The sequence below is a fragment of the Patagioenas fasciata genome, chromosome 19 (genome assembly GCF_037038585.1).
Source record: "Patagioenas fasciata isolate bPatFas1 chromosome 19, bPatFas1.hap1, whole genome shotgun sequence".
Lineage (NCBI taxonomy): Eukaryota > Metazoa > Chordata > Aves > Columbiformes > Columbidae > Patagioenas > Patagioenas fasciata.
The window spans coordinates 8,580,472-8,605,965 of NC_092538.1; the positions used below are offsets into that span (position 1 = coordinate 8,580,472).

At 55.9% G+C, this 25,494-nt stretch overlaps 2 protein-coding genes and 1 long non-coding RNA gene across 6 annotated transcripts; 1 reads left to right on the top strand and 2 right to left on the bottom strand.

The window, feature by feature from the left end:
• Nucleotides 1–515: 515 nt before the first annotated feature.
• On the bottom strand, nt 516–4,555 carry TLCD2 (TLC domain containing 2). Of its 3 annotated transcripts, XR_010652575.2 has the most exons (5): nt 4,246–4,555; nt 3,766–3,848; nt 3,315–3,397; nt 872–1,767; nt 516–738 (listed from the first exon to the last, which is right to left on the bottom strand). XR_010652575.2 is itself a non-coding variant. In XM_071817032.1 (4 exons), exons 1-4 carry the CDS (start codon nt 4,425–4,427, stop codon nt 1,390–1,392), a joined length of 621 nt encoding a protein of 206 aa, XP_071673133.1. In that variant the 5' UTR covers nt 4,428–4,555; the 3' UTR covers nt 516–1,389. The 3 variants fall into 3 exon arrangements, 2 of the variants coding, with proteins under 2 accessions (XP_071673133.1, XP_065709321.1); XM_071817032.1 differs by having other exon boundaries at nt 516–1,662; XM_065853249.2 differs by having other exon boundaries at nt 516–1,767.
• Nucleotides 4,556–12,733: 8,178 nt separating this feature from the next.
• Nucleotides 12,734–19,350, top strand: LOC136110157 (apoptosis-inducing factor 3-like). The gene is made up of 18 exons (XM_065853367.2): nt 12,734–12,795; nt 12,974–13,083; nt 13,170–13,279; nt 13,700–13,744; nt 13,826–13,907; nt 14,038–14,150; nt 14,555–14,641; nt 15,084–15,175; nt 15,398–15,528; nt 16,096–16,211; nt 16,635–16,706; nt 17,033–17,096; nt 17,554–17,630; nt 17,712–17,829; nt 17,954–18,052; nt 18,492–18,567; nt 19,029–19,133; nt 19,239–19,350. Exons 1-18 carry the CDS (start codon nt 12,734–12,736, stop codon nt 19,279–19,281), a joined length of 1,602 nt encoding a protein of 533 aa, XP_065709439.1. The 3' UTR covers nt 19,282–19,350.
• A 2,544-nt stretch (nt 19,351–21,894) lies between these two features.
• On the bottom strand, nt 21,895–25,474 carry LOC136109950 (uncharacterized). 2 transcript variants are annotated; one of them, XR_011741877.1, is made up of 2 exons: nt 25,363–25,474; nt 21,895–22,291 (listed from the first exon to the last, which is right to left on the bottom strand). It is a non-coding gene; the product is annotated as an uncharacterized lncRNA (long non-coding RNA). The 2 variants fall into 2 exon arrangements; XR_010652562.1 differs by lacking the exon at nt 25,363–25,474 and adding an exon at nt 24,031–24,127.
• Between the last annotated feature and the right edge of the window lie 20 nt (nt 25,475–25,494).

The following is a 25,494-nucleotide window of genomic DNA, read 5'->3' on the forward strand; positions in this document are numbered from 1 at the left end:
GGCTGCCAGGGAACGCTTCAGCGTGTTGAAATCAGTGGAGAAAAGGAAATGTGGAGTAAAAAAAGTTTTAAAATCCTGATTCCTTGTCATGTGAAGCCCCAGGGACGGTCAGAGCGAACCGCAAGGCTCATACCTTTGCTGTAGCCTGCCTGATTTCACAGCTGGCACATCCCTAACGTCACAGGTTGCCAGCAGCTCAGGGCTCAAGGCAGAGCCACGGCCGGAGCTGGCACCAGTCCTGCTGCCATTTAGCCTCCCCGGTTGGCAGCCCCAAGGAAAGCGCAGCCCCACCTCACCCGGGAGGGCAGGAGAGTGTCAGTAGGAATAGGAGAAACCTTTACTTTCCTCCACAGAAAAGAGAGGGGGGAAAAAAGCCCAAGAGAGGTAGATTGTGCCAGTGTACAGTGTATTTTTGTGGCAGGGAGACGTGGATAAGAAACCCCATGCTGAGCATTGACACCCCTGGAGCATCCTGGGGTGCCAAGTCCCTTTTTCCTTCTAAGCCCTTCAAGCCATTTCGTTTGCAGATGTTTATTAAAAGCTCGTGTTAGTAGGAGCTCTTGCTGCTGGTCAAGAGCATTACACTGGGCTCTGCAGCAGGACTTTTTGTTCCAAATATACACCTGAATCCTAACATATGCCTGAAAACTCCTCGTCTGTGAGAAATGACCATCACATAGCATCATCCTGGCCAGCGACACGTGCTCTCCCATGCTCATTTATGGGCACTTAACATATCTGGGAACAAAACAACACGGAAAAAGCTCCAGATGTCAGGAAAAGTCAGCCGCCTGTCCCGCACAGCACTGCAGCACCCACAGCAGGCAGCATCCCACCCAGACACATCTCAGCCTCTCCCTCCATCACCCACCTGGGATAATCTCCTTGGGGAGGACTCATGAGCATGGGATTTGTCTTTTATTGGCCCTGACCTTGAGGGTGAAGCCTTGAGGGCTCTCTTGCCTGGTGGTGCTCCCACGGGAAGTGTTGCAGAGAACGCAGGGCTGGGCACAGCCCTGGCCGATGTGACGCTGCAGCACCCAAAGGGTTAGAAACACCCTGTGGTGTTTGGATGTCTGGATGAGCAGTGGGGAAACAGTGCTCTTCTGCTCGCTCTTTGTCTCAGCGGTGCCTCAGGGAGCTGTGAGAGCTGTCGGGGCTTCTCTGAGCAGCTCCCAGTCATCCGACCACGTCATCCAAAGGTGCAGGGGGAACAGAGCCCTGGTGCCTGGTCTGTGAGCATCTTCTCTGCTGTGCAGTGCTCAGGATCTGCAGCCACAAGAAAAGCCCAGCTGCTCTGTTAGTGTGGACCCTCCAAGCAAGGTATGGAAGCAGCCACGCTTGCTCTCCACTGCACTTTGCTGTCTTCAGACCCTATGAGGACAGGAATTATTGCTCCTTCTCCTGCTGCACATCCCGGCTGGACTTGAAGAAGTCACTCCGCAGCAAGCGGTACAAGAGGATGATGTTCATGGGTGTCATGATTGCCATGCCCACCGTGCCCACAGCATACGTCGCTGGGGGCACGTTCCCCCGATTGAGGAAGAGCCAGCGAGCCATCCAGGTCAGCGTGGCGATGCGAAACACCACGTAGGTGCCCAGGTTAACGATACTGTTGAGGCGGTAGCAGGTGGTGTGCACCAGGTTGGCCATGAGCAGGATCTGCCGCAGGTGGAGGAAGATGGAGTTAATCTCCACAAGTAAAGCCACAAGGGCAAACCCGACATACTGGTGGAGCAGCACTGCGATGCCAAAGCAGACAATCACCTGGGAAGGAGAAAGAATTGAGGCTGAGCCTGGGAGCTGGATGCTCTCAGCTGCGGCAAGCTGGAGCCCTCCATGCAGCGTGGAGCGGAGGTGGAAATGCTTATCAAGGCCAGCGCCAAACTGCTGCTCATCAGCCCACACGTATCCCTGCAGCATCGCAGACTCCAGCTAGCACTGCAGCCTCAGGCAAGAGATAAAGCCTCCCCACTGTTGCACAAAACCTGTGCAGGTTTGTTTTTGTTTTCAATGGAAGGACAGGGAAACACTTCTATAAACTCCAAGCTGACTGAGGAGCTGGAGCAGCCAGACCTAACCCTGTTTTGTGGCCTGGGGAATACAGCTGTGGTCCAGCAGGTTTTTCCACACACAGTAAAAGGCTGAATGGGCAGGAAGGGAGATGTCTAGCCCAGGGCTATGGTTGCTGCTGGCTCAGGGATTCTCCCCAGCACAGGCACACTGCAGGGATTAAGTGGCTTTGGTGCATCAGAGAGCCCCGTGGGATGCCCCGAGCCTGGTGTGAGGCACCCTGGGGCTACTGGATGCTGCTGCAGAAGACGGGGCTGCCAGGGGCAGAGCGAGTGTGATTCCTGCCCTGCACCCTCCCTGCTGGGCAGGAGGACAGGCTCTGTCTGCCCGTGCTTTAGCACACTCAGTCCTTTCTTCAGTTTATACCATTAATGCTGTTCTCTGTATTGGCTCTTTAATGAGATTATCTGCTTCCTGCTCGTTAAGTCACTGTCTTGGCCTGAATTAGTTCTATTGTGGAGATGACCTTTTAACTCGCCAGCAGTGGCTGGCAGAGCCACAGGGCTCGCTGGACTCTACGAGACAGCAGGTCTGACCGTTGCTTCCCCCAGGTAGGTCCCAGTGTTGTCCCTGTCCCCCATCCCTAGGCCCTGCAAACCCTTGTGCCTCCCTTGCACGCCACAGCATCTCTGTGCCACCCCCCTACCCTGCAGCATGCACAAAGCTCCAGCATCCACACATCAGAGGGGATCAAAGAGAAACCCAGGCTGGGCACAGCCAGGAACAAGGCAGGGAGAGGACACTGATGTGGGGTTTCTGCACCAAAGCTGCTCCAGCCACCCCAGCCCCATGGCCACGGCTCTGACCCAAATGAGAGAAAAGCAGCCTGGGGAGCAGGAGGTGGAAGGAGGCAGCGTGCAGCCCTTTCTGGCAGCTGCTCAAGTGGCTGAGAGCTGGCAGGAGCTGAGCTGCTGCCCCGTACTGGTGGGAACACCCAGGTCACTGTGTGTCCACACCACTATTATGGATCAGCCCCCTGGCCCAGCTCTCTGCCTGCCTACTCTGTGCACACTTGGGTTTTTTTCCTACCCTATCTTTAGGTGTCTTTCTGCAGACCCTGGAAGAGTACATGAGTCCCACAGGACCAAGAGGAGCTCCAAGCTTGCTGTCTGGGCTGCTGGGCAGAAGAAGATCAGATTTTGTAACAAGCAACAAACGCACACTAGCAACAACAGATTCCCAGCCTCCCCGGCGGTACAAGTGCCAGGGTCTGTCGCTTGGGGAGCAGCTGGTGGACTCACCACGGAGTGATGGAAGAGAAGCTCCCAGGACTGGTGAAGTTTCTGATTGCACAACATATCCACAAAGTCTTCAAGGAAATAACCTGGGAACAGAGAGGCTGTGAGCGAAGATGGGGGCCAGGAAGGGCTGTGCCAAGGGACATCCCCGCAGCAGCTTGAGGCTTTGGGGGCGATCTGGATTGACTCCCTATTGCAGGCACTTTTGGGATGCCCCACGCCCTGGTTGCCCCGTGAGGGTGGTGGCGGGCAGCCTGGTGCCCAGTGCCTCCTGGCTGCGGGTGCCGTGGGACAGAAAGGAGCCACTGTCCTTTGCCAAGAATAGGGCGATTGTGTGGGGTGCCTGAGACGTCGCTGCCCGCGACGTGGCTCAAGGGGCTGGTGTCAGGCACCAGTGGGCCCTTGGGGACCCCCATGGGGCAGAACTGGTGGGAGCCCGCTCTCCCCACCTTACCTACAGACACGGCGACCAGACTGTGTGCTCCAGGAGGGTGTGTGCCCACCAGGTCCTCAGACAGCCCGGGGTGGAAGCAGAACCTGTGGGGAGAGGGGCTATGAGCAACGGGCAGTGCCTCTGGTCCCCTGATTCCCTCCCAGTGTCCTTGGTGCCCACCTGGTGCTGCTGATTCCCTTCTGTCCCCCTGGCTCCCTCACAGCCACCTCTGTCCTGTTTCACCTGGAGCCTCCCTGTCCCTCGGTCCCCTCGCGTCACTCGATCCCTCCTCTATCTCAGTGACCCCCAATTTCCAGGTCCACACCCTCCCCAACATTCCTCAGGGTCTCCCAACATCCCCATTTCCTCTCTCTCTTCCCCGGTGGGCTCAGCCTCCCTCGGTGCCCCCCTGGCCGCAGGTCTCTCGACTCCCCCACTCCCCCCAGTGCCCCCGGTTCCCCGGCAGCCCGATGTCCCCCCTCGGGTACCCGGGCCGCTCACCCGGCCAGCGCCCCGCCGCCGCTGAGCACGCTGTGCGCCAGCGATGTCCAGATGTTGCGCCACTTCCAGCGGTTGCGACGGGCTGAGGGCGGCGGCGGCACCAGCCGTTCCAGCTCCCGGTTCAGCAGGCGGAAGGCAGCGAAGGAACCGGCCACCACCAGCAGCCCCGGACTGAAAGCCATGGGCACCCACCGCCCCGCAGCCTCCCCCGGGCTCCCATGGGCACCGGCCGCGCTGCCCGAAGGCTCCGCCTCGCCCGGCCGCGGGGCCCGCCCCGAGCACCGGCACCGCCCCGGGTACCGGCACCTCCCTGGGAACCCGCCCCGGTCACCAGCACCGCCCGGCCCTGCCCCAGGAACCGGCACCGCCCAAGCTCCCGCCCCGGGTACCGACAGCTCCCCGAGCACCCGCCCCAGCACCGGCACCGCCCCGCGCACCCTCCCCCGGCACCGCTTCTGGCACCGGCACCTCCGGAGCACCCGCCCCGATCGCCCCGGCACCGCCTCACCGCACGCCCACCGTGCCGGCACTGCCCTGCCCCGGCCGGGAGGCGCAGCCCCGGGATGGGACAGCGAGCAGGAACGGGCTGGCTGGGCCGCCGGAGCCGCCCCGCTGCTGGAGCTGCCATTTCCCGCATCCCCCCACGCAGACACTCGGACACGCAGGGGCAGCGCTGCCTCCCAGAACATGTGGCTCAGGGAGAGGGGGGAGTTGGAAATGGGTGCCCCGGGCTGTGTGTCAGTCTTCCCGGCATGGCAGGGTACAAACGACAGTCAGCCCAAAAGCCAGTGTGGGAACAGCAGGATATGTGGTTCCAGCTAAATGGCCTTGGACAGGTTATACAGAAAAATGTATTTTATGAGTGTAAGGAGTGATAACCCAGGTCAGTGAGAATGGTATCTCGGGTCAGAAAACCACCCCCATATGTATGATGTGTGAATGTTGGGCTGAGGGACATCCCTGCAGCAGCTTGAGGCTTTGGGGGCAATCTGGATCGATTCCCTATTGCAGGCACTTTTGGGATGCCCCACGTGTGAATGAGTGGGTTGGAACGCCGCCCGCAAGATATGCATGGGAACATGACTGGAAACAGTCACAACGTGAGTGTGGTGTGTTTGGGATAACACTTTTTGAAAAAATATCCTGTCTAACCTCTTGGTCCAGGACTGTATCTGTAAAGCTATACATTGAGAACTGTTAATAAAAGTCAGCTCAGCTCTGCCTGGCTCTGCTCTCACTGCTAACAAGAACTTTGTGTGCGTGCATCTCTGTCTGTGTGCATCATTCCTCATCGCCGCAGCCAGCTGCAGGCACGCCACAGAGCAGGGGCCGGGGTGTCACTGTGCTGGGGACACCCTCCTTGTCCCCCTGGGGTTCCTCTTCTGCCTCGGTGGCACCGGGTGGCTGAACACCTCACCTGTGAGGAGCTGTGGCCGGTGGTCACTCGCCCCAAAGCCTCCCCAGCATGTGATTCCAGTAAAGCTCTTGCAGCATTGCATTGGGCTGAAGAACCCATCCCTCACACAGACACAGTCTGCTAGGTCTGATTGCACATCAAGAGAAAAAGAAGGTCCAGCTGCTGCCCAAAAACGCCACTCTGCCCACAGCATTCTCGTCTTCCACCTCCTGTCCTGTGTCTGGTCCCGAGAGGAGCTCCCCGATGTCTGGGATACCCCAGCTCTGTTGTATGGAGTTTGTGGGAATTCAGGATCCCGTACTCACAATTTCTTTAATTCCACCCTACAGCTACGCTGCTTTTCCATCTTCCCCGTAATTTGATCACTCCCTTGTTGCTTTTTGATGTCCCCAGCAGAAGCGTGGCTGCTGCACAGCCCTTGCGTCTCTTCTGCAGACGGGATGAGTCACCGTGTACACACTGATTAATGTCAAACTCTGCCTCTCCTTTGAGGTATTAATTTTGGATGAAATTTTCTACTTTCTCTTTGCTGAAAGAGAAACGTGAGGAACCTGAGCTCTCAGTCACTGCCCTGGCTGGGGTGATGGACACAAACACCAACAAGTGCTACGTTGATGGAAGGGACACTGGGGAGGGCAGCAATTAAATCAGAACTGAAGGAGAGGGGTGAGATAGTCCCAATTGATAGAAAAGCACCTGCTCATGCTTTAGAAATTTGCTTAAAACTGGACAAGACAATGTAATTTCATAGCAGCTGAGTGGTGGGGAGACACTGTCTGAAGTAATCAGCAAACCTGAGTGCTCGGGGGATTATAAATAATCTCATGTATTAGGACTTGAAGGATCACACGGGCTAATCTGTTACTGAGAAGGCCAAATGCAAAGACATTTCTGTTTAGCATAAGATATGCTGAGGAAAGAGAGACGTGCCTTGGAGACATGCCGGGCTGCTCAGGGCACCGAGAGGGAAAATCATTTCACAACTAATTACAGTATAAAATTGCAGAGAGATGACTCCCAATGAGGAATCATCTGCAGTGTTTTTGCCTCAGAAATCTCGACTGATCTCATCCTTTCCACAGTGACAACCTCACCCTATGCCTGCAGGTGAAGTCCCAGACCACGAAACTCCTGCAAGCCTCGTTTGTCCCAGGGGCTCCTCCATTCATGGTGCTGTTCTTCTAAAGATGAACATCAGGCCAGACTTGGGGACAGAAATAGTTAAAATACTTCTGGACACTGGAGAGCTTTTACCTACCACTTCCACATGGGAGGAATTTAAGCCATGATTAATTGAGCCTCTGATTCAGGCGCTTTCATCCCACTGTTAGAGCACCAGCAACAGCTACACACATAGTACTTTTTGTACACTTGCAGCCCAGATTTTACTGAATTGTACTTGCCATCAGGCAGTGGTTTCTTACAAGCTCTTTTTCCAGCCTTTTCTCTTTTTCTCCCTTCCTCTGCAGCGATGGCATTAAGCAGGGATGGCTTCAGAGCTGGAGACTTCCAAGCCGAGAGACAAACAGTTCCCTTGACACCAGATGAGGCCAAATATTCAGCCACGTCCCACAGGCTCGAGGGCCGGCTTGTCCCCGAAGAAGCCGCAGAAGAACCGGGACAGGAGCTCCCGGGCGCAGCTGCCACAAGAGGTCCCTGCACGCCCGCTGGAGAGAGCAGCCCGAGCTGGTGGGACTCCTCATTCACACCTTATTTGGAGATATTTCCTTTCTCACCCAAATTTCGAGTTGTTTTCCAGCAATCCACAAACGGCCCCATTTTCTGCAGGGTGGCAGCTCAGTCTGGGGAGGGGTCACTGCCGGTGTCTGCTCCCAGCAGGGCAGGGGGCTCCTTGCAGATGTCAGTAGGGACGTGCCTGGGTCCAGCCCATAACGCTGCAGGGATCACAGCATATCTGGGAGCGATAACCCATTTCCAGAATAAAAGGCTGGCAGTTTATTGATAATCCTTCACATAAATTCTGCCAGATAAACTATGTCCTCCCCGAGATGCTCCCCACTACTCCTGGAAGGGGGTTGCGTGTTCTTTTGCAGCTCTGCCATCCCTTACACAAGGAGGAGCTCGCACTTCTCCCGAGCTCTGCTGTAGCCAACACGTGGGAAGTTCTGACACGGCAAAGTCCTTGTGGCAAAAGTCATGCTCCTGTTTTTGGAAAGCCTCACTCCCTCAATCTGCTTTTCCCCACCTGCTCATCTAATGCCAGACCTGGCTCACACCTAGAATAATTTGAGGAGTCCAAGACCTCCAAACAGATCAAGCAGCTTGGCTTCCAGACTTTAATTAGCCATCGTCTTCATCCCTCTCTGAAGTGTGTCACTGCTTTATCTGCTGGGCCATAGGAAGTCAGACAATATAACTCTCTATATCCACATTTTCGTTCAGAATGTCTGTAACTCCACACTCACGAAAGTATCAGCTGCACAAAAATGCATGCCGTGTGTGGCAAAGCATGCCCAGGCATTACAGAGGTAGCTGTGAAGAGAGATGAAATCAATGCAAATTCGAGCGTCCACCCCTTCCAGCCAGAAACACCTTCCTGATGTGGAAACTGGATATTCTCCAGGTGGAACTAGGGATACACTCATCGTAGCCGCAGGAGAAAGGCACATCAGTCTCTGCAAGTGTGATGAGCAGGAGGAGGGTTTCTGCTGGCACTCACAGTTCAGAGAGTTTTTGCTACCTTTTTCCCCAGCCCTTTGCTCCATTTCACACACTCAGAGCTTTGGGATTTAAAGCAAGGAATGCCAAAGTGTGCATCACTTAACCGCTGACTTCAGGACTTGATCTTGCCTGGCAGAAGAAGGAAATAATCTGGCTTTGCACCACAGCGTATCCACTCATTCTGCTCAGCCTGTGAGCTGAACCTCACGAGGGGAAGACTCTTCCCTTCCCTCCCCCTGTGTTTTGACCAGCCCTGCAAGTGTTCTGCTGCTCAGGTTGATAATTCCCTGAATAATACAATGTCTCCTGGGAGCTTCAGAGCGCCGGGATGCTCTGGTGCCAGCTGCTGGCCGAGCACAGACCTGGCACACAGGGATGTCCCTCTCACCCAAGAGCCAGAGCCACCCAGGCAGAGCCCACATGATAAACCACCCCATGGCAGCTTGAAATCTTTGCTTTCTCAAAGTGAACCCGGTGCTCTGGATGCTCTTGCTTTTGGGCTTTTTTTCCTGCCTCACCAGCTCTCTCTTTATTTTCCTTCTCTCTCTCAGAATTTGACACCAGGGACCTGCAGGAGAAACCTGTGACAACAGCACAGCGTCCCTAAGGATGCCACGGGCTCAGCTGCCTCTCAAGGGCTTGGGCTGGACCAGCTGCCATGATTTGGTTGTGCAAAGGATGTTCTCTCTCCTTCTCACTCCGGTTGCACAGCAGCATGGGCAGTTTCTTATATTTCCCCTCTGCTTTTAGTAGCTGACATGTCCAAACTTTGTCTACTTTCTTGTCTGCTTTTGGAATTGTTTATTTACTGCTGTTAGTAAGGTTTTGTGCTCTTTCCTTGTGGCAAACAGTGAAACGTGGGGCTGGGTGCCCACCCAGCCTGTATCCCATCTCTCACCACCGTCAGACATGAATGCTTAGGAAGAAAATGTAAACCAGCATGTATAATTATTCTTACCCTGTAAGCAAATTAAGTCCCACTAAGTATTTCCTTTTCCATGTCCCTGTGGGACAAACATTTTTTCCCTGCTTAGTTCACCATTCTCAAGCTTAAGTAATTTTTGACAGATATCTATGTGCTTTCTGGTTACATCATGATGTGTATATGACTGAATGCTGTTTTTTTTTTTGCAATTTAGACAAGTTCAGCCCCTACACCCACTCTGTGCAGCATCATATGCTGCTGAGCCCACTCAATTCCTCCTGCATTACGAATATAAGCACAAGGAGATTCCCAACTGCATCTCCTGCTGCCGTTGGCTCCACAGCTTGGAACAGGTTAGGTTCCCTCCTGAATTCTCTTGTTATTAATATCACAAACCAAGCTGTTTTGAGAGCAGTGTCCCATTAATCATTTTAGCTCTGCTGCAGTGTTCACCTCGCTTCTTCCTGTGCCTGAACAGTCTTCAGTATTATTTGAGTCTGTGGGTAATGCTGGGTTAAAATCAGCAGGTCTGCTGGGGCAGGGCAGGACCCTGACCTGAGCAAGCTGGGGACAGGATGAAGACACAGCCACCCAGCCATGGCTGCGTCACGGCACGAAAAATGCGCTGCACCAGCTGATAGTAGGAAAGACTTGAAGGAAGGAGAGCTACCCCCATTAAATCTTTGCCTCTAAACTTGGATTTTCCAGAGTGCTGACAACGCTGGAGAGACACAGTAAAATTGAAGGTATCTAATAAAATACAAGGGCAGTTCATGTGAGTCAACACCAACATGGATGGCTGGTCCAGTCAGAGATTTCCAGTGACTGCCTGGGCTCTGTCGTGTTTTAGGACACCACTTATTCCACTACCTTTCCACGTTTAATCCTGCTGTGTGTTACAAGGTCCAAACGCTGAGTATCTACCTCTGGATTACCTAACAGATGGCCAAAAGATGCTTACACAGCATCTTCCCAGAAATCCACCTCCAATACCATCCCATTGCCTGAATCCCTCAAGGGCATGTTGTGTGTTCCTCGGTGCAGTAACACAGCATCGCTGCAGCTAACCCAAACCCTCCCTCTTACATCCAATACCCTTTTCAACTCTCTATCCTTCGCTGTCATTACAGATTGACAGTTTGTTTTGCCTTTATCCCTTTGCATTTTACAAAAGTTCTTACTCAGGTGCTTGGCCGCATCCAGCAGCCAAACCAGCTGCTCAGCCCCGCAGTGCAAACACCATCACACAGGACCGGGCTCCACCTGGCCCGTCCCAAAGCCTCCCACAGCTGCATGCCTTTGTACCTGCCACTTTGCCGGCGTGCTGCAGCTTTCATCCATAACCCAACAACATTTTTCAGTGATTTCTGCTGAGTCAGAAAAAGCCTCTACGAGGGCTGCTGCTTCTCCACGTGGGAACGCGCTTCTGGGGAATAATTACGGAGAGTTTAAAAAGGGATTTTCAGCAGCCAAATTGCTTCACATTCAGGCTCCTGGCCAGGAAGGCAGAGCCCAAAAGCTGCTTGTTGGCACTGTGAGAAAATACCTTGTGCCTGGGCCCGTCATGGGCGTGCATTGCCTGTGGGTGAAGGTCACTCCTCACACGGCAGCGCCCTGGCACTGAAAGATGTGCTCATGGCTTGGTGGGTCCGACGAAGCAATCTGCGTCTCGAATTAGCCAGCTTGCATTTACCAAGCATCCCTGTGTGTTCTGTCTTCTCCAGGCTGTGCCCACCCAAGGCTTTTTATCCCCCCACCACAATGGATTTGAGAATGTGCTGTGTGGCAGAAAGATAGTCCCTGCAAAGCTCCAGGAGATGGTGGGAGCATGCTGCTAGTAACTTCCCCCCCCCCAAAATTTTGAGGCATATTTTGAGGTTGTGAAACATATTGACTGTGAAATAGAGATAAGAACTGGAGTAGACACAAACAGCATAAGCATTACTCCTGTTTTCTTGCAACTCCCACTCTCTTACAAAAATAGTACAGCAAGCAGCTCGCTGCTCTGTGCCATCCTTCATGGACCAAGTGACAGCAGGACCATGTACCTGGGAATCAGTGGACTGAACCAGAAGCAGAGTTGGCATCTGAGGCACTCATAGAGGTGCCAAACAGTTCCTGTTCCTTAAAATCTATGGAGAGAAGTTCTGTCTTCCAAAAAGGTGAAATTAAATATTTTAAAATGTTATATAAATACATAAAAAGTAGTAATATCATTCCAAAGTGCTCCAAAAACTTGTCACACTGAGTTAGAGCGCTTTCCATCAAGAAAAGAGGCGATGGGAAGTCGCAGTGGGGTATCACTGGATCCACTCAGTTTCTGTTCACATTACACACAACACACCCAACCTTTAGGCCACACCTGCACCGTAATTCTTACATGCTCTTAATCCCTATGCATTTCTAAGCCCAAGCAATATACACTTAATTAGGTGCCGACCAGTTGCAGAAATCAGATAGGCGGCTGCTTCCAGGAGATGCATCTCCTGATAGACAGGGATGTTGTGCAACCTGGGGAGAGCATCACCCAGCTGTGTGCTGGCGGTGGGGAGAGCACTCGTGATAAGACTCCAGGGTGTCACCTCAGCAGAGGAGAAGCTCCCAAACAGTGACGGTGATGGCTTTCCGACTCAGGGGACAGTCACCGGAGGCCCCCGTGGCAGGACCGGGTGAGTACCCACTGATGTTTCTCCTATGGGACCAGTGGGGTAGCAGCATGATGGGGATTTGCAGGTACAAGTCACCACCTTGCACTGAAACCCGTCTTGACTGACTCCCCTCTGCTCCATTTCTTGCTTTTTTTATCCAAAACAGAGAGGGAGATTTTTAAACAGCCTCTCAGCTGATTGTTAAGGCAGGAACAGTGCTAAGGACCAAGGTTTTTGGCTGTTTTCTGGCCCAGAAGGAATTTTGGGCAGGGATTACTGCTTTCATGGCAACTAGTGAGAATAACATCTCTGTACAAATGTCAGAGAGGGTTCTGAGAGGCTGAAGCAGCCCTTTGGACTCGGACTTGGGGAAACCATGCAATATGGCAGTAGCACCTTGCCATAAATGATCCTATCTATCAACATCAGTCATTAATCATATTTGCGACTCACCCTGTGCTGCAGTTGAGTTTAATGGGACACAAGGCTGAAAACAAAAATTAGATTTATGTTGGAGGAGAGAAAGGCAGAGGAATGGGCTTCAGGTTTGGAGACAGAGTTAAAAAATCGGGGAAATGTGCATTTTCCATCAGTTGAGGACTTTTTCCTGCTATACCAGGAGTTTGGTACCCCTTGAGCATGCGGTGCCAGCCCACTCTCAGCTGGGGGGTGGTGGCCTGACATTTTGGGGTGGGATTTTGCAGTGAGACCACAAGGGTGCATGGGAAGGATTGTCTGCCAGGGGGGTGAAAGCGCTTGCAGGCAACAGCACCCATGGTGGCCAACTCCTCCCTCTGCTCGCCCGCAGCCATCGGCATGGACAGCGATGACACCGTCACTGCCGAAGTCTGCAAGGAAGGTGACATTGGGGATGGAGAGTGAGTAGCCGGCAGTGGGGAGGCCAAGGGCTGGCCTGCAGGCAGCAGGGCTGGGGTCGCCATGGCAGCAGCTGCCATGCTGTTGGCCACCATGCTGTTGGTTGAGGGGGCGGTATGTTGGCTGCGAGGGATCGAGCCTTGGCACCCTTAGGTGCCCACCTCTCCACCTCTCCCGCAGGCTCTTGGAGGTGATGGTGGCCAGTTACCCAGTGCTGCTGGTGAAGAACAAGAAGCAGTTCAGTGCCCTGGGCAGCAAGTGTCCCCACTATGGTGCCCCACTTGGCAAAGGTGACCCTGGCTCTGGGCAGGGGGGAGAAGCCGTGTCAGGGGGGTCAGGTCTCACAGGTCCATTGTGGGGGGATTTTCTGTTGCAGGAGTCTTGAGAGGGGAGAGGCTGCGCTGCCCCTGGCATGGCTCCTGCTTTAACATCAAAACTGGAGACATCGAGGAATACCCTGCTCTGGACTGTCTTCCTTGCTTTAAGGTGACTTCTCACCTCTTCCTGCTCCCAGTTTGGGCCATGTCCTCCATACCACTCACATTCATCCATTCTCACAAGCACCATGTTCTTTACGTCAACTACAAAGACCTCATCCTGGCCATGGCTCTGTGGTCCATGTCACACAGAGCTACACATGGGATGATTTGTCAGGATCATCTAATGCCCTGTCCTAAAGCTCTGTTTGATCAAAGGTGATGCTGTACAACCAGCACAGCTCTTCCTGAGTGCCCTTGGGATGAGGAGAAAAGCTCACGAGCTCCTCAGCACCATTTGCCATCCAAGATCCCTACAAGTCACTCTCGATGTATCAGAGACAGATGGTTCACTGGACCAGAACCTCCCAGAAAAGCTCCCACCACCGCCTCATGAATGTGGTGCTTAAATGCACTCTCACCCCTTCAGGTAACAGTGGAAGACGGAAAGGTGTTTGTTACAGCAAAAAAGAAGGTACTGACCTTACCTCCTGTTGCTAAGCACAAGCAGCACTGTGGGCTAGGTGTGATTTCAGCATTTCTCATTTTCTTCTAGGATCTTGAAAGCAGTCGGAGGGTGAAGGACACAAGCATGCGATACCTTCTCAACCACGACACAATGCTGCTTCTGGGAGGAGGTCAGTGAAGTGATACTGTGCATTCTCCATGGATGCTGTAAGCTGCCACTCTCTTCTCCAGGGAGGACTTGCCTTCCTCCTCCTACTCCTTAGTGACATATAAGAGGGCTGGGATGAGCATCTCTTGTAGGTGTGGCTGCCCTCACGTGTGCAGAGACACTTCGCCAAGAGGGCTTTACTGGCAGGATCATCATGGCCACCAAAGAGAACCATGTTCCGTATGACAAATCCAAACTGAGCAAGGTTTGTATGTGAGAAGGGCAGGACTCCGAGTACCACGTGTGAATTAGGGACACGGCCCACACTCTCGGCCAGACAGAAATTGAGCCGTTCTGGCAAAGTAGGAGTGCTGAGGCACCCACAAGGAAAAAGGGTATAATTTCCAGCTAACATCTCACTTCCTCCTCCCAGAAAGTCCTTGATCACAGTGCACCATAAGCTAATGTCTTTACCCCCTTTGACTGAGTTCTTCCCACTAGAGTTTGAGTTGATGGGTTTTTCTGAAGCAGGACAAGAAGATGATGTGGGGAGCTGTGATTTACTAATGCAAAATTTGCCTCTTATGCAAATTTACTTCCCAGTAAACACTGCAAGACTATTGCTGCCTGCAAGAAGTGCTTTATTTCATATTTCTCCTTTGTTTCCAGCAAATGAACTTGAAAGCTGAGGACGCCTACCTGAGGAAACCTGAATTCCTTAGTGCTCATGGCATAGAGATGTGGGCAGAGAAAGAGGTACAAGAGCAACCAATTCAGTTCTCAGTGGGTGATCCTATACCTGCCATGGGGAGGGGACACCCACACCTGCAGGCATAGGGCTACGTTTGTAGAAATTAGGGCTCTGCCTAAGTACACGCGTTACCTTCTGGGACAGCACTCCGAGAGCTGGTGTGCAGGCCTTGGGTGTAACACTCATCTGTGCTACCCATGGGCCCATCGCATGCAAAGAGGGTGAGCCTTCAAACCAGCCTTAGAGGAACCTGGACTTGTTGCTGTCACTGCATGATCCTAAAGCCTAAGACCTGTAGGAAGTAAGAGAGAGGACCCCAGCATTCTTCATCTCACCTGAGTGTCCAGAAATTGGGCACGCAGTCACAGGCAAGCAGAACAGGCTGATGTGACAGGACACCAGTGGTCCAGAGGTACCTGTCTGATCTTTGCCTCCTTTCTCCTGCAGGCAGTGTCGGTGGATTTCCAGAAGCAGAAGGTCCGCTTCATGGATGGGTCCTCACAGAAGTACCATCAGCTGCTCATTGCAACAGGCAGCCAGTAAGTGCACAAAGCATCTGCTGTACACAAAATTTTAGATGGGACAAGATGGGTCAACACAGGGGTGTGGGGGGTTTTGTAGAGGTGTGTGAAAGGGAGGTGGTGGGTGATGAGATAAAAGGACAGGACGGGGTGACAGAGACAAGAGATTGCATGGGCTTGTGCTCCCACCCCATCCTTTCTGTTTCATTTCTGACCATGAGATGTATCTGTATCTTTCAGCTCCAGCTACCTCAAAGTCCCCGGTGCAGACCTGCAGAACGTGTACATTCTCCAAACCCCAGAAGACTCTAGAAAGATCTTAGAGTTGGCAACTGGGAGGAATCTGGTGATCATAGGAGCTTCATTCATAGGTACCAGGCTGGAGTGGGCACCAAGTCATCAGCGACAGCCGTGAAACCCACTTTTACTGCATGTGCAGGTTAACTAGGGGCTCTCAGGGAAGGGGTGTTCATTCATTGCCTGGCTGGGATTCTCCCTGGAGCCCTATAGCTGGTGGGAGTGTGCGTTACATAGCACACACTCACTGTTTCCTCTGACAGCCATAAACTTTGAGACTTATAAACAATTTGTGGATACGCACAGAGGGAAATGTGCCTTGTGAAAAGGTCACTGTCCTTCAGAGGAGCTGATCTCCCTAGAAGCATTGGGAAAGTGAGGGAATAAGGCATGGAAATGGAGCTATTTTGTACACAGCTAGAAGCTGGTTTTTGCATTTCCTAATATCCGGGTCTGTAGTGCATGAGAAGAAAGAACAGGGAGGCTGAATACCTCAGCCCAGAAATGCAGAGAGGAGTAGCTCAACACTGGCACGACATCACATTTGTTCTCCTCACCTGGAAAGGGAAAAGCTTTCCAAGGAGGAAGGTGCAGGTTCCTGCTTGCAGCAGGCTCACCTCAGGCATGCCTTCCCCTTGCAGGAATGGAGATCGCTGCCTTCCTCTCAGACAAGGCTGGTGCTGTCTCAGTGGTGGAAAAAAAGGAGTTCCCTTTCCAGCATGCGCTGGGTCCTGAGGTTGGAGGGGTCGCCATGAAGGTGAGGAAAACCTGCTGCTAATTCCTAGGATGGAGAACACACGCTACCCAAGCAGCCCTGTGATCTGCAACGGCCTGGGAAATCCAGCCCCTGTCCTGAGTGACAACCATGTGTGCCCAGCCAACTTTCTCACAGCCCCAGCTGAGCACACACAGCTGGTCCCAACCTCCCTTGCACACACGTTGCACTCCCCAGCTCAGCTTCATCCCCAAGCCCTGCTTCGTCCTAGACCCACCTCATGTCCTGACCAGGGCATCAAAGCCAGGCTTCCAGGCAGCCTGCACCAGCCAGGGACACAAATGAAACTGCTCCGCAGCAGCTGAGCCGCCTGCCTGGGTTTTGGCTGGGTACGGCTGTTTTGTACAGCAGCACGGCCTGGAATTTCCTTGTGAATGCTCAAACCAGCTTCCTCTTCCTTTTCAGATGCTGCAAAATAACGGCGTGAAGTTTTACATGGAAACAGAACTCTGTGAGCTGAAAGGAAAGGATGGAAAGGTCAGTCATGCCATTGTGATCAATCAACTGTTAATTTTAGGGGAAAAAACCCAAACTGAGGCATAAGCCAGTACCTCCACCTAGGCTTTCCTCTCCCACGTTTAGACCCTCACATTTCTTCTCACTGAGCACAACTCTGAACTCTGTTCATATCTCAGGGACAACAGTGTGATTTTCTCTTACATTCCTGGCAACACACATTAGTTGGACAAGGTGATCTAAACCTGGGGAAGAAAGAAGACAGCAAAGAATGAGGCAGCAGGGAGTCTGCAGGAATTAGGACAGAGTTTTTAACCCTCTGTTAATGATTCTTGCTTCCTTCCTAGGTCACAGAGGCTGTTCTTTCCAGTGGAGAGAATCTACCTGCTGATGTGGTAGTGGTGGGAATAGGTAAGAGAGCCCAGCTGGAAGAGGGAGGTGGCTTTGGGAGTGGGGAGAACAGCCAGCAAGCCCAGAGCATCCCAGTGTCTCCCCAGGACACCATTCCCTGCAGTATCTTTCTCGCTCTGTTGTCATCCAAACGTTTCCCTTGTCCCCAAACACCGGGAGAACATCAGCAGCCCACAAGCAGCAGCAGGAGGAAGGAGCTACTTACGCTCTCAGAGTGACCCTGGCTCGCTTGCTGAGCTCCGCAGGTCCCTGCTGTGGTATCAGAGCACACCTTGTTCTGCACCTTAGTTTTATTGCCCCCAGATTAGCCCAGCACCAGCCCAAGCACCCGTCGCTGCTGCGAGCTGCTGGGCTCCAAGCAGGCTGAACACTCACATTTTTGCTGTAGGGCCAATGCAAATTTCCTCCCTGCCTTTACTGAGCTTTGCTGCATTTGTCCTTGCTCCTCTCCCTGCAGGAGTGGTCCCCAACTCCACATTTCTGAAGGGCACCTCCATCGCCAGAGATGACAGCAACGCCATCCTGGTGGATCTAGTAAGTGCCAGCTGAGCATTCTCAGTCCCCACCCAGTCCCGTCCCTCTCATCATTGCACTAATTGCTTTTTGTCCCATCAGCACATGCGAACCAACATCCCAAATGTCTTCGCTGCCGGGGACGTGGTCTCCTTTCCTGTAGAGCTGCTCAACTGGGAACAGTCTAGCATCCGTCACCAACAGGTGGCCGAGGCCCATGGTGAGACAGGAAGATGGGCAAGGGAGGAACAGGACAGAGAGGACAGCAGGGAAATAAGAGGCAAAGGGCACTTCTTTGAGGACCTACAAGCAACAAAACTATTTCTTCTCCTGGTTTGTCACAGGTCACATTGCTGCCTTTAACATGCTGAAGAGAGAGAAGAAGCTGCACACTGTCCCCTTCTTCTGGACCAGGATGCTTGGCAAAAGCATCCGCTATGCAGGTAGGAGGAGGCAGAGAGATGGGAAGAGCCCATCTGCTCATCCACCAGCGGGGTCTGGGGCTCGTAAACACACAGGGGGTGCAGAGTTTACCTGAAGCAGCTCAAGTTTTGGACTGAGTTTGTGAACCCTGTTTCTGAGCTCTGGGCCAGCAGGTTACCCAGAGCTCTTGTTCTTTCTGATCTCTGGTGGCTTAGAGGTCACAAAGGAGGAAGAAATTCCCTCTCCAAGGCAAGGAGAGGCTTGGGCTCATGATGCAGTCCTGCACTTCTGGGTCTGTTCCGCTTGTCCACGGTGTCTATGTCCTCTCCCCATCCCTGTTCCCAGCTCCAGCCAGTCACTGTCCCCTCTGCCCCTACCTGTGATGGCACTGAGGTGGGACGGTTGCCAGCTGTGGTACCAGGGCTCCCCGAGTGGGCTGTAATGTTCCCTCTCTCTCAGGCTGCGGGAAGGGGTACACGGACACTGTTGTGAAGGGCAGCCTGGAGCAACAGAAGTTCTTGATCTTTTACATCAGGTGAGTGAATCTGTGGCTGGTTGGCGCCCTGGCACAGCAGTGCCCTGGGAACAGGACACGGTTCTGTCCCTTACGGCCTGCAGCGTTCCTGCAGAGGCTCCACATCACCCCCCATGGCCACGCGCTGCAGGCAGCTGCTGGCTGTTGAACCAGCAGTGAGATGGTTTCAGAGCAAACCAAAGCAGGGAAGGAGAAGAGAATGAGCTCTGACGAAGACACCAGCTGGGCAGGGAGCCTGGGACACATCTCCTCTCCCTCTGCCCCGCTGCTCCCAGGCTCGGTGCCCAGCTCCCAGCAGCGCCAGGCGATCTGTCACAAGTCCCCGCGCACTCTGCAGCACCAGCCACCCTCCTCTGAGCCCTCCAAAATACAGCTGGGCTCCAGCCAGGCTGCCATGGGGATGCTGCCGTGCTGAGCTATGTACAGTGAGGACATCCACATTCTTCCGCTTTCCCTTTCAGGGGTGGCTTCGTGACTGCAGCCGCCAGCCTGAACTGTGACCCCATGGTGTCCCTGATTGCAGAAGTTTTATACTCGGGGAAACAAATCTCTAAAGAAGAAGCAGAGTAAGTGACACCCTGACCAGGCTGATGGGTGGCACTGCGCTGTGTTCCCCATGCCAGCAGAGTCCACTGAGAGACACAAACCTGCAACATACCTTTTGTTTGCAGGGCCTGCGATGTCTGCAATATACCCTCACTGGCAGAAACGTAAGCTTGGTATGTGCCCTGCCATGAGGGGCACAGAGTCAACCAAGCGTTACCAGCTCCGCGTCCTCCTGTCGTGGCACAAGAGAAATAAAATTACGAGTGAAGCTGAACCCAGCGCCTGCATTTTGTATTTGCAGACAGCCCTCGGCTGCTTGCTTGCACGCTGGGGCAAAGCAAAGCAGTGCTTTCCCCTCTCTTCCAGGCAGGGATCTGCTGGGCTGGACAAGAGGAGGACGCCCAGGTCCTGGGGCTCAGCTGAGGGTCTGAGCAGGCAGAAGCAGCCACAAGTCCACAGATCCACCAACCCCTCCTGCTCCTCTCGCTGGCTGTTGGCAGGGAGCTTGGGTTCAGCACACCGGTCATGCTGACCTTCTGCTTTGCAGAAAGCACATTTTCCCAGCAAGGGGAGCTGTGACCAAGGCAAGCTGCTCTCCCAGCTGGGAACTCGATAGTCTGTGTGTAGGAGCTCACACAAAATACCTTACCCCTAAGGACAGAGGGCTGCCATCCCATCTGAGCCAGCAGCACCTGCAGGCAATGCTACAGCTGCCTCAAATATCACAATATCTGCTACAGCAAGTGATTCCCACCCCTGACAGCAGCCTTGGCTGGTGTCTCCTGTCCTGCCATGTCCCTGCATGCTGGATGCTTTGAGGAGGTGGCCAGATGCCGTAGAAAACGCAGCCTTGATGCTGGATGAAAGAGTCACTGGATTTTTGCAAGGCAGCAGCAAGCAAAGCTGTGCTTTCTACAGGAAACACTGCACTTACTCACCGGTCACATGGGGCTTTGCAGGAGGAAGAGTAAACCCCAAGAGCTGGGCAAGTTCCTGCAGGGACACTGACTTTGTCACCCTAAAAACCCTCTGCTTTCACATTAAATGCAGGCTAACCAGAGCCCAAGCCTGTTTGCTCAGCAGGTGAGATACTAGGGTGCCGGTTTTGCGTTAAATACAATAACTTGCGCTCTGGCACCTTCTCACGTCTGAAAAGTTGACTTTAAAGGTGGCGGTTTACATTTCCTGACCTCAGGAGCTTGGTGCGGCTGCTCAGGGCAACTCTCTACCCTGAAATAACCACATCTTACTGGGCAAAGAGCTGGTTTTCAGCAGGTTGGGTCGGTCCTTCTCAGCAGCAGGAAGAAGCAGCAAATCTAATCATTACCCCAACGCCGAGGCACGCAAGGGTGGAGATGCTGGTGACTGGAGTAGAGAGTTCCCTTCCATACCAAGCATCAACAGCACCACACTGTGATGCACGGACGGGTGAGCACAGCCCAGGAGCTGCTCCTCCTTGCCCTTGGGTATCCTGCACACACACCTTCATGACTTTTCTGCCCCCTCGGTGCACTCCAGGACTTGTTGAGCACTGAGCAGGTGCTGGCTATTTTGTATGGACTTGCAGCAGGGCAGCTGTGGTGGAAGAGATCGACTCTGCCTCAAGCCAGAGGTGTCATCCACAGTCCTTTCCGCTCAGAGAGCGATGCAAGGGAGTTCAGGCAGCCCTGCTCTCTCCGGGTCACAATGATACCAAAGAAACTTGGCTTCTTGTAGCCATCAGCAAGCACACATCAAGCAAAGCAGCTCTCTGTAAGAAGGAAGGACCCCAGGACAACAGGCTTCCCCATTTATAACACTTAATGGACACCAGGCCACTTTCTGCACACTGCTAAGTGCCACAATTTGGTAACAGCCATGCCTTGAGCAGCTGGAACCCAGACAGGCAGATTTAGTTGAGACTCTACAGACTTATTTCAGTGCAGGGTCATCCCTCCCTGCTCACCCTCAGAGCTGGCACAAGCTGTGATCTCCCTGGCAGAACCTGAGTAGAGTAGTTGGACACCTCTCTGCTCCCCAGCCACTAGGGGAGGTGGTGGCCCTGGCAGCCCCATGGGACAGACACCTCTAGGGGTGCTGGGGCTCCCAGGAGCCCTCGGTGGGCCCACACAGGCACATTTCACTCTGCTCTGAGCCATAGGAGAGGAGCTGTACAGCTCCACTCTCACCCAGTGCAGGGCAGAGGGGTCTCCATCCCTGGAGAGCAGCTTCCAAGTCTCCTTTAGGACAGACTTGTGCTTCAACAAGGCAGAACCTGGACCACAGAGGAGCCCAGCAAGGTTCACCTGGGCCCTTTTCAGTGCTGCCAGCTCCAAATACCTGGAATCTTGGCCCTGCCCCCGCCACGGATGGGGCTGCCCAGCCTTGCAGGACCATGGTTCCCGGAACAGACGTCTGGGACTGTGCGTGACTCGGCCCTGAGTCACCCGCTCCCAGCAGCCCGGCCCCAACCCGCACCAGGGCAGTGTGGGTGTGGGGCCGGCCCTCTCCTCCAGCTCCATCCCACTGCCTGGCACGGTGCAGGATTAACCCTGCTCCTGGGCTCAGCAGCAGGTCAGTCCTGCGAGCTGCACCCAGCCTCAGGTCACCTCTTTTGCTTGGGACAAACCAAGGGGGCCTGAACAACCAACCCTCCACCCATGGAGACCAATGCGGCATCAGCCAGGGACTGAGCTCCAGCGCTATGGCCACCCCAGCAACCCGTGGGTCTGCAGCCCCTACCACCCTCCTGCCTGGCAGGTCCAGGCACCCCACAGGCAACAAACTTCCTAAAAACCGAACTGTTGAGCAAAACAGAAAGTTTAATGCCTCTTTCAGTCTTCTCTAGTTATCTTTCAACTCAGTGCCACCCCACCAGTGGGGGGAATCCTGGTTGACAGCCCCATTGGCAGGGCTGTCTGGCAATCCCCAGCCAAGGCTCTGTCTGGAGGCCGAGAGGAGACTTCTTCATCCCAGTTGGACTCATCCTCAGCCCTCAAATCCGTGGGATGCTGCAGACTGGCTCATCCTAGTCACTCGAGGCGCAGATCCAGCTGACATTCAAGGCACTGGTGACAAGAAGCGAGTGGCTACATTCAACAGTTCTTCAACTGGCAGCTTTAGCTATTAGAGAAGGACATAAAGCTTGCCACTGAAGAACTGGTGCTGGTTAGCCAGGAGCGGGGCAGCGGGGCAGCACCTGGGAAAGGAACACACACATCAGAGCCAGGATCGAACTGCGACAAGCTGAGATGTCACCCACAGCAGCCACCTCAAGCGACAGAGCTGCTCCTCTCCCCCACCCCAGCACCAAGTCCTGATCTGCCACCTTGTCCTTCCCCCCGCCAGGCAGAGATCCCACAGGATCACCCTGCTGTTCCAGGGGATCCAGAGGCAGATCTGACCCCCGCTCTTTCCATCCCTCCCGCTCTCCCAAAGCAGCTGGTGTGTCGACTCCAGCACCTGCAGCCATCCCTAAAACGCGAGTGACAGGCAGAGAAATCAAGGCCATTTCTGCTGGAAAATAAGAGATAAGGCAACCTGCTCCGGCAGGGACCGGTGGCTGCAGCAGGGAGGCCACTGCAGGTGGGGGTTAAGGCATCTCCCACCTGCTCACCCCGGGTTGGCAGGGTCCCACCTGGCCAGGGGCCAACGCCGCCCACCGGGAAAGACACTTTGTCAGGTGGCTGCTGCCAAGGCATTTTGGGGAGCACAGCCTCCTTCCATGTTATTTTGTCAGAGAATGAGGACATGAGCCCCGGGGGCCTGGTGTGGGACCTCACTGCTCCCCCTTCAACTCAGGAAAAACCCCCCATTTTCACACCCCCCAGCACTTCAGCCGTGGGGATCGAGTTCTGGGAAAGCCCCCAGTGTCCGGCACTGCTGTGCGCGGACAGATGTCCCCAGCGCGGGGACAGACAGCCGGTCACCGCAGCAGCTACCCCACAGCATCCTCCCGCCAGCGTCACCCCAAAGGCACCGGGGATCCCGGCTGGCCCCAGGGGATGGCCGGGGTCCCGGTGGGTGTCACGGCGGGGGCTGCGGGGACGCTCCCGGTGCGGGGCCGGTGGCCGGGGCACAGCGGCGGCGGCGGGGCCTGCCGGGGATGCCGAGCATTCCTGGCGTGCCGGGTACATCTGGTCCGGATTCCAGCGAGCGGGTCCCGGCCCCGCTCCACCCCCGCCGGGCCGTGAATCAGCACCCGCCGCTGAGCCACCGGCTCCGGGAGCTGGCGGGGGGGGCTCTGCCGGTAACAGGGCTCTTCCCCATCCCTTCTCGGCTCACTGGCACCGGAGAGGGCCCCGGTGGGAGCTCACCCCACTAATAAAACCCACTGTACCCCTAACTAGTGCCCGCCTCCCGGTTTAACCGGGTCGCCCCTCTTCCTTCTCTTGTCTTAATAAGACCAATTCCCGCTCTTCCCCCAAAGGAGACAACTCCTCCCCGGTAAAGCCGGTCCCTCCGCTCCCCACCGGGGGACCCCAGCGACCTCCTGCCCCCTCCGCTGCCCGGGATGCTCCGGTCCGTGCCCACAGCGGGGAGCGGCCTCGGGTCAAAGTCTGCCCCACCCGGTCCCGGAGTGAAGGTCACCCCCGGGGCGGCCACTGCCCGTCGCAGGGCGGCCCCGACCGCGGCCCCACCCGCCCCACCGGGAGCCCCCGGAGCTGCAGCCGCGCCCCAGTCCCAGCCCCAACCCCCCCTATCCCGCCCTGCCGTCACCGGGGGCGAGGCCACCGGGCCCAGGCGGCGTCCGCGGAGTCCCGAGAGGGTCGCGCTGAGCCGTAACCCCCACGGCCGCCCGGCCTCGGGGAAAGGTGACCTTCCCCGGCGGGACTACCGGATACGGTAGGACTACCCTCGATTCCCCGCGCACCGACAGCCCCGCAAAGGGCTCGGCTGCCCTTACCGCTCTCCCCGGCGCAGCCCCGCCGGACCCACCTGCGCGGCGCCGCCACCGCCCGACCCGGTGCCGCCGCTCCCCCCACCGCCGCGCGCCGGCTCCCGTCTCGGATCAGCTGGCGGAGTCATGACGCAGCCACCCACCGGCCCCGCCCCCGGCCAATCGTCTCCCGGGACGGGCGGTGCGAGCCCCGCCCCCGCCGCGCCCGCCCCCGCCGCGAGTGCTGTCCGCTCCCGCCAATGGCGACCAAGCACCGGCTGCCACCCAGCCAATGGGAAGCCAAAGTCGGCGCTCTGCCCCGCCCACCCCGGCGGGGGAGCGCTGGGCTCTCCCCCGGCCAACCGGCGGTTGCCTAGGAAATGGTTGGGCCCGCCCCACCGCGGGGCATGCCGGGAGGTGTAGTGCGGCGCGGCGCTCCCGGCATGCCCCGCGTGCTGTGAGTTGGCATTTTCAAGAGGGTGAAGGAGGCGGTGGGGGGAGGGCGGCTCTGAAAGGGCCCGGCCCGCACCGCGGGCTCCTGCCGGGGCGCGGAGCTGTCTCGGGGCCGCCCCGGCCGCCCTCTCCCGCCCTCGGGCGGTGCCGCCCGCGCCTTTCATCGCTTGGGGCCGGTGACACAGTCCCGATTCCGAGAAGTTGCTCTAAGTCGGTGGCCAATCAGAAGTGAGCGCTTGCCGTGCGCACCAATCGGCGGCCGCGGGGGGCGGAGCTGCGGGAACTCGGCTGACCCCGATGACTTGGCAGCGCCGCGCGATGACTGGACAACTTATTTAAAGGGGCCGCACCCTCCGCCCCAGCCGCGGGGGTGGAGGGCAGGGGCGGCCCGGCTAGGCCAGGCGAGCGGGGACACCGCAGCCCTGCGGGCAGCCGCAGCGCTCCCGCCCCGGCTGCTGCGGACCGAGTCGGGTGGGGGGCGAGGTTCAGGGGTGCGGTGCCCCTTTAAGGACATTTCCTGCCCTTCGCCCCAGTAACAGCTGATTGCAGCGCGCAGGGGGCGGGGGCCAATGGGTTGCCTCCACGTCCCACCCACGTGACTCCCACGCGCTGCCGCCGCCGCGCCATGCGGCGCTGCCCGGAGGGAGCCCCCTGCGCCCTTAAAGGGGCCGCACGGGGTCCGGCCGCGGAATGGTGTCCTGGCAGCCTCCCCGCGGACAGAGCTGCGCCCGGCGGCCCCGCGCCCGGTGGCAGAGCCCGGGACACACCGGGGCGGTGGCCCCGGCTCACAGAGACTGGGACCGGGCAGTGCGGTGCCCGGCTCCCCCTCTCCACCCCAGCCCCGCAGCTTGCGGAGACCGCGCTGGGTCCCGCGGAGAGAACGGCGGGAGGGCGGCGGCGGGGGATGCCCTGGCCCCGCTCCCTGCACCGGCACTCACCTGCCGCCGGTGGGGTCCACCTCCCGCCGCGGGGACCCCTTTAAGGCCGGCTGCCTCATCAGCTCGGCTCGCCCGACTCCAGCTGACAGCCCGGGGCGCCTTTGACGTCAGCCGGCGGCGCTGCCGCGTCAT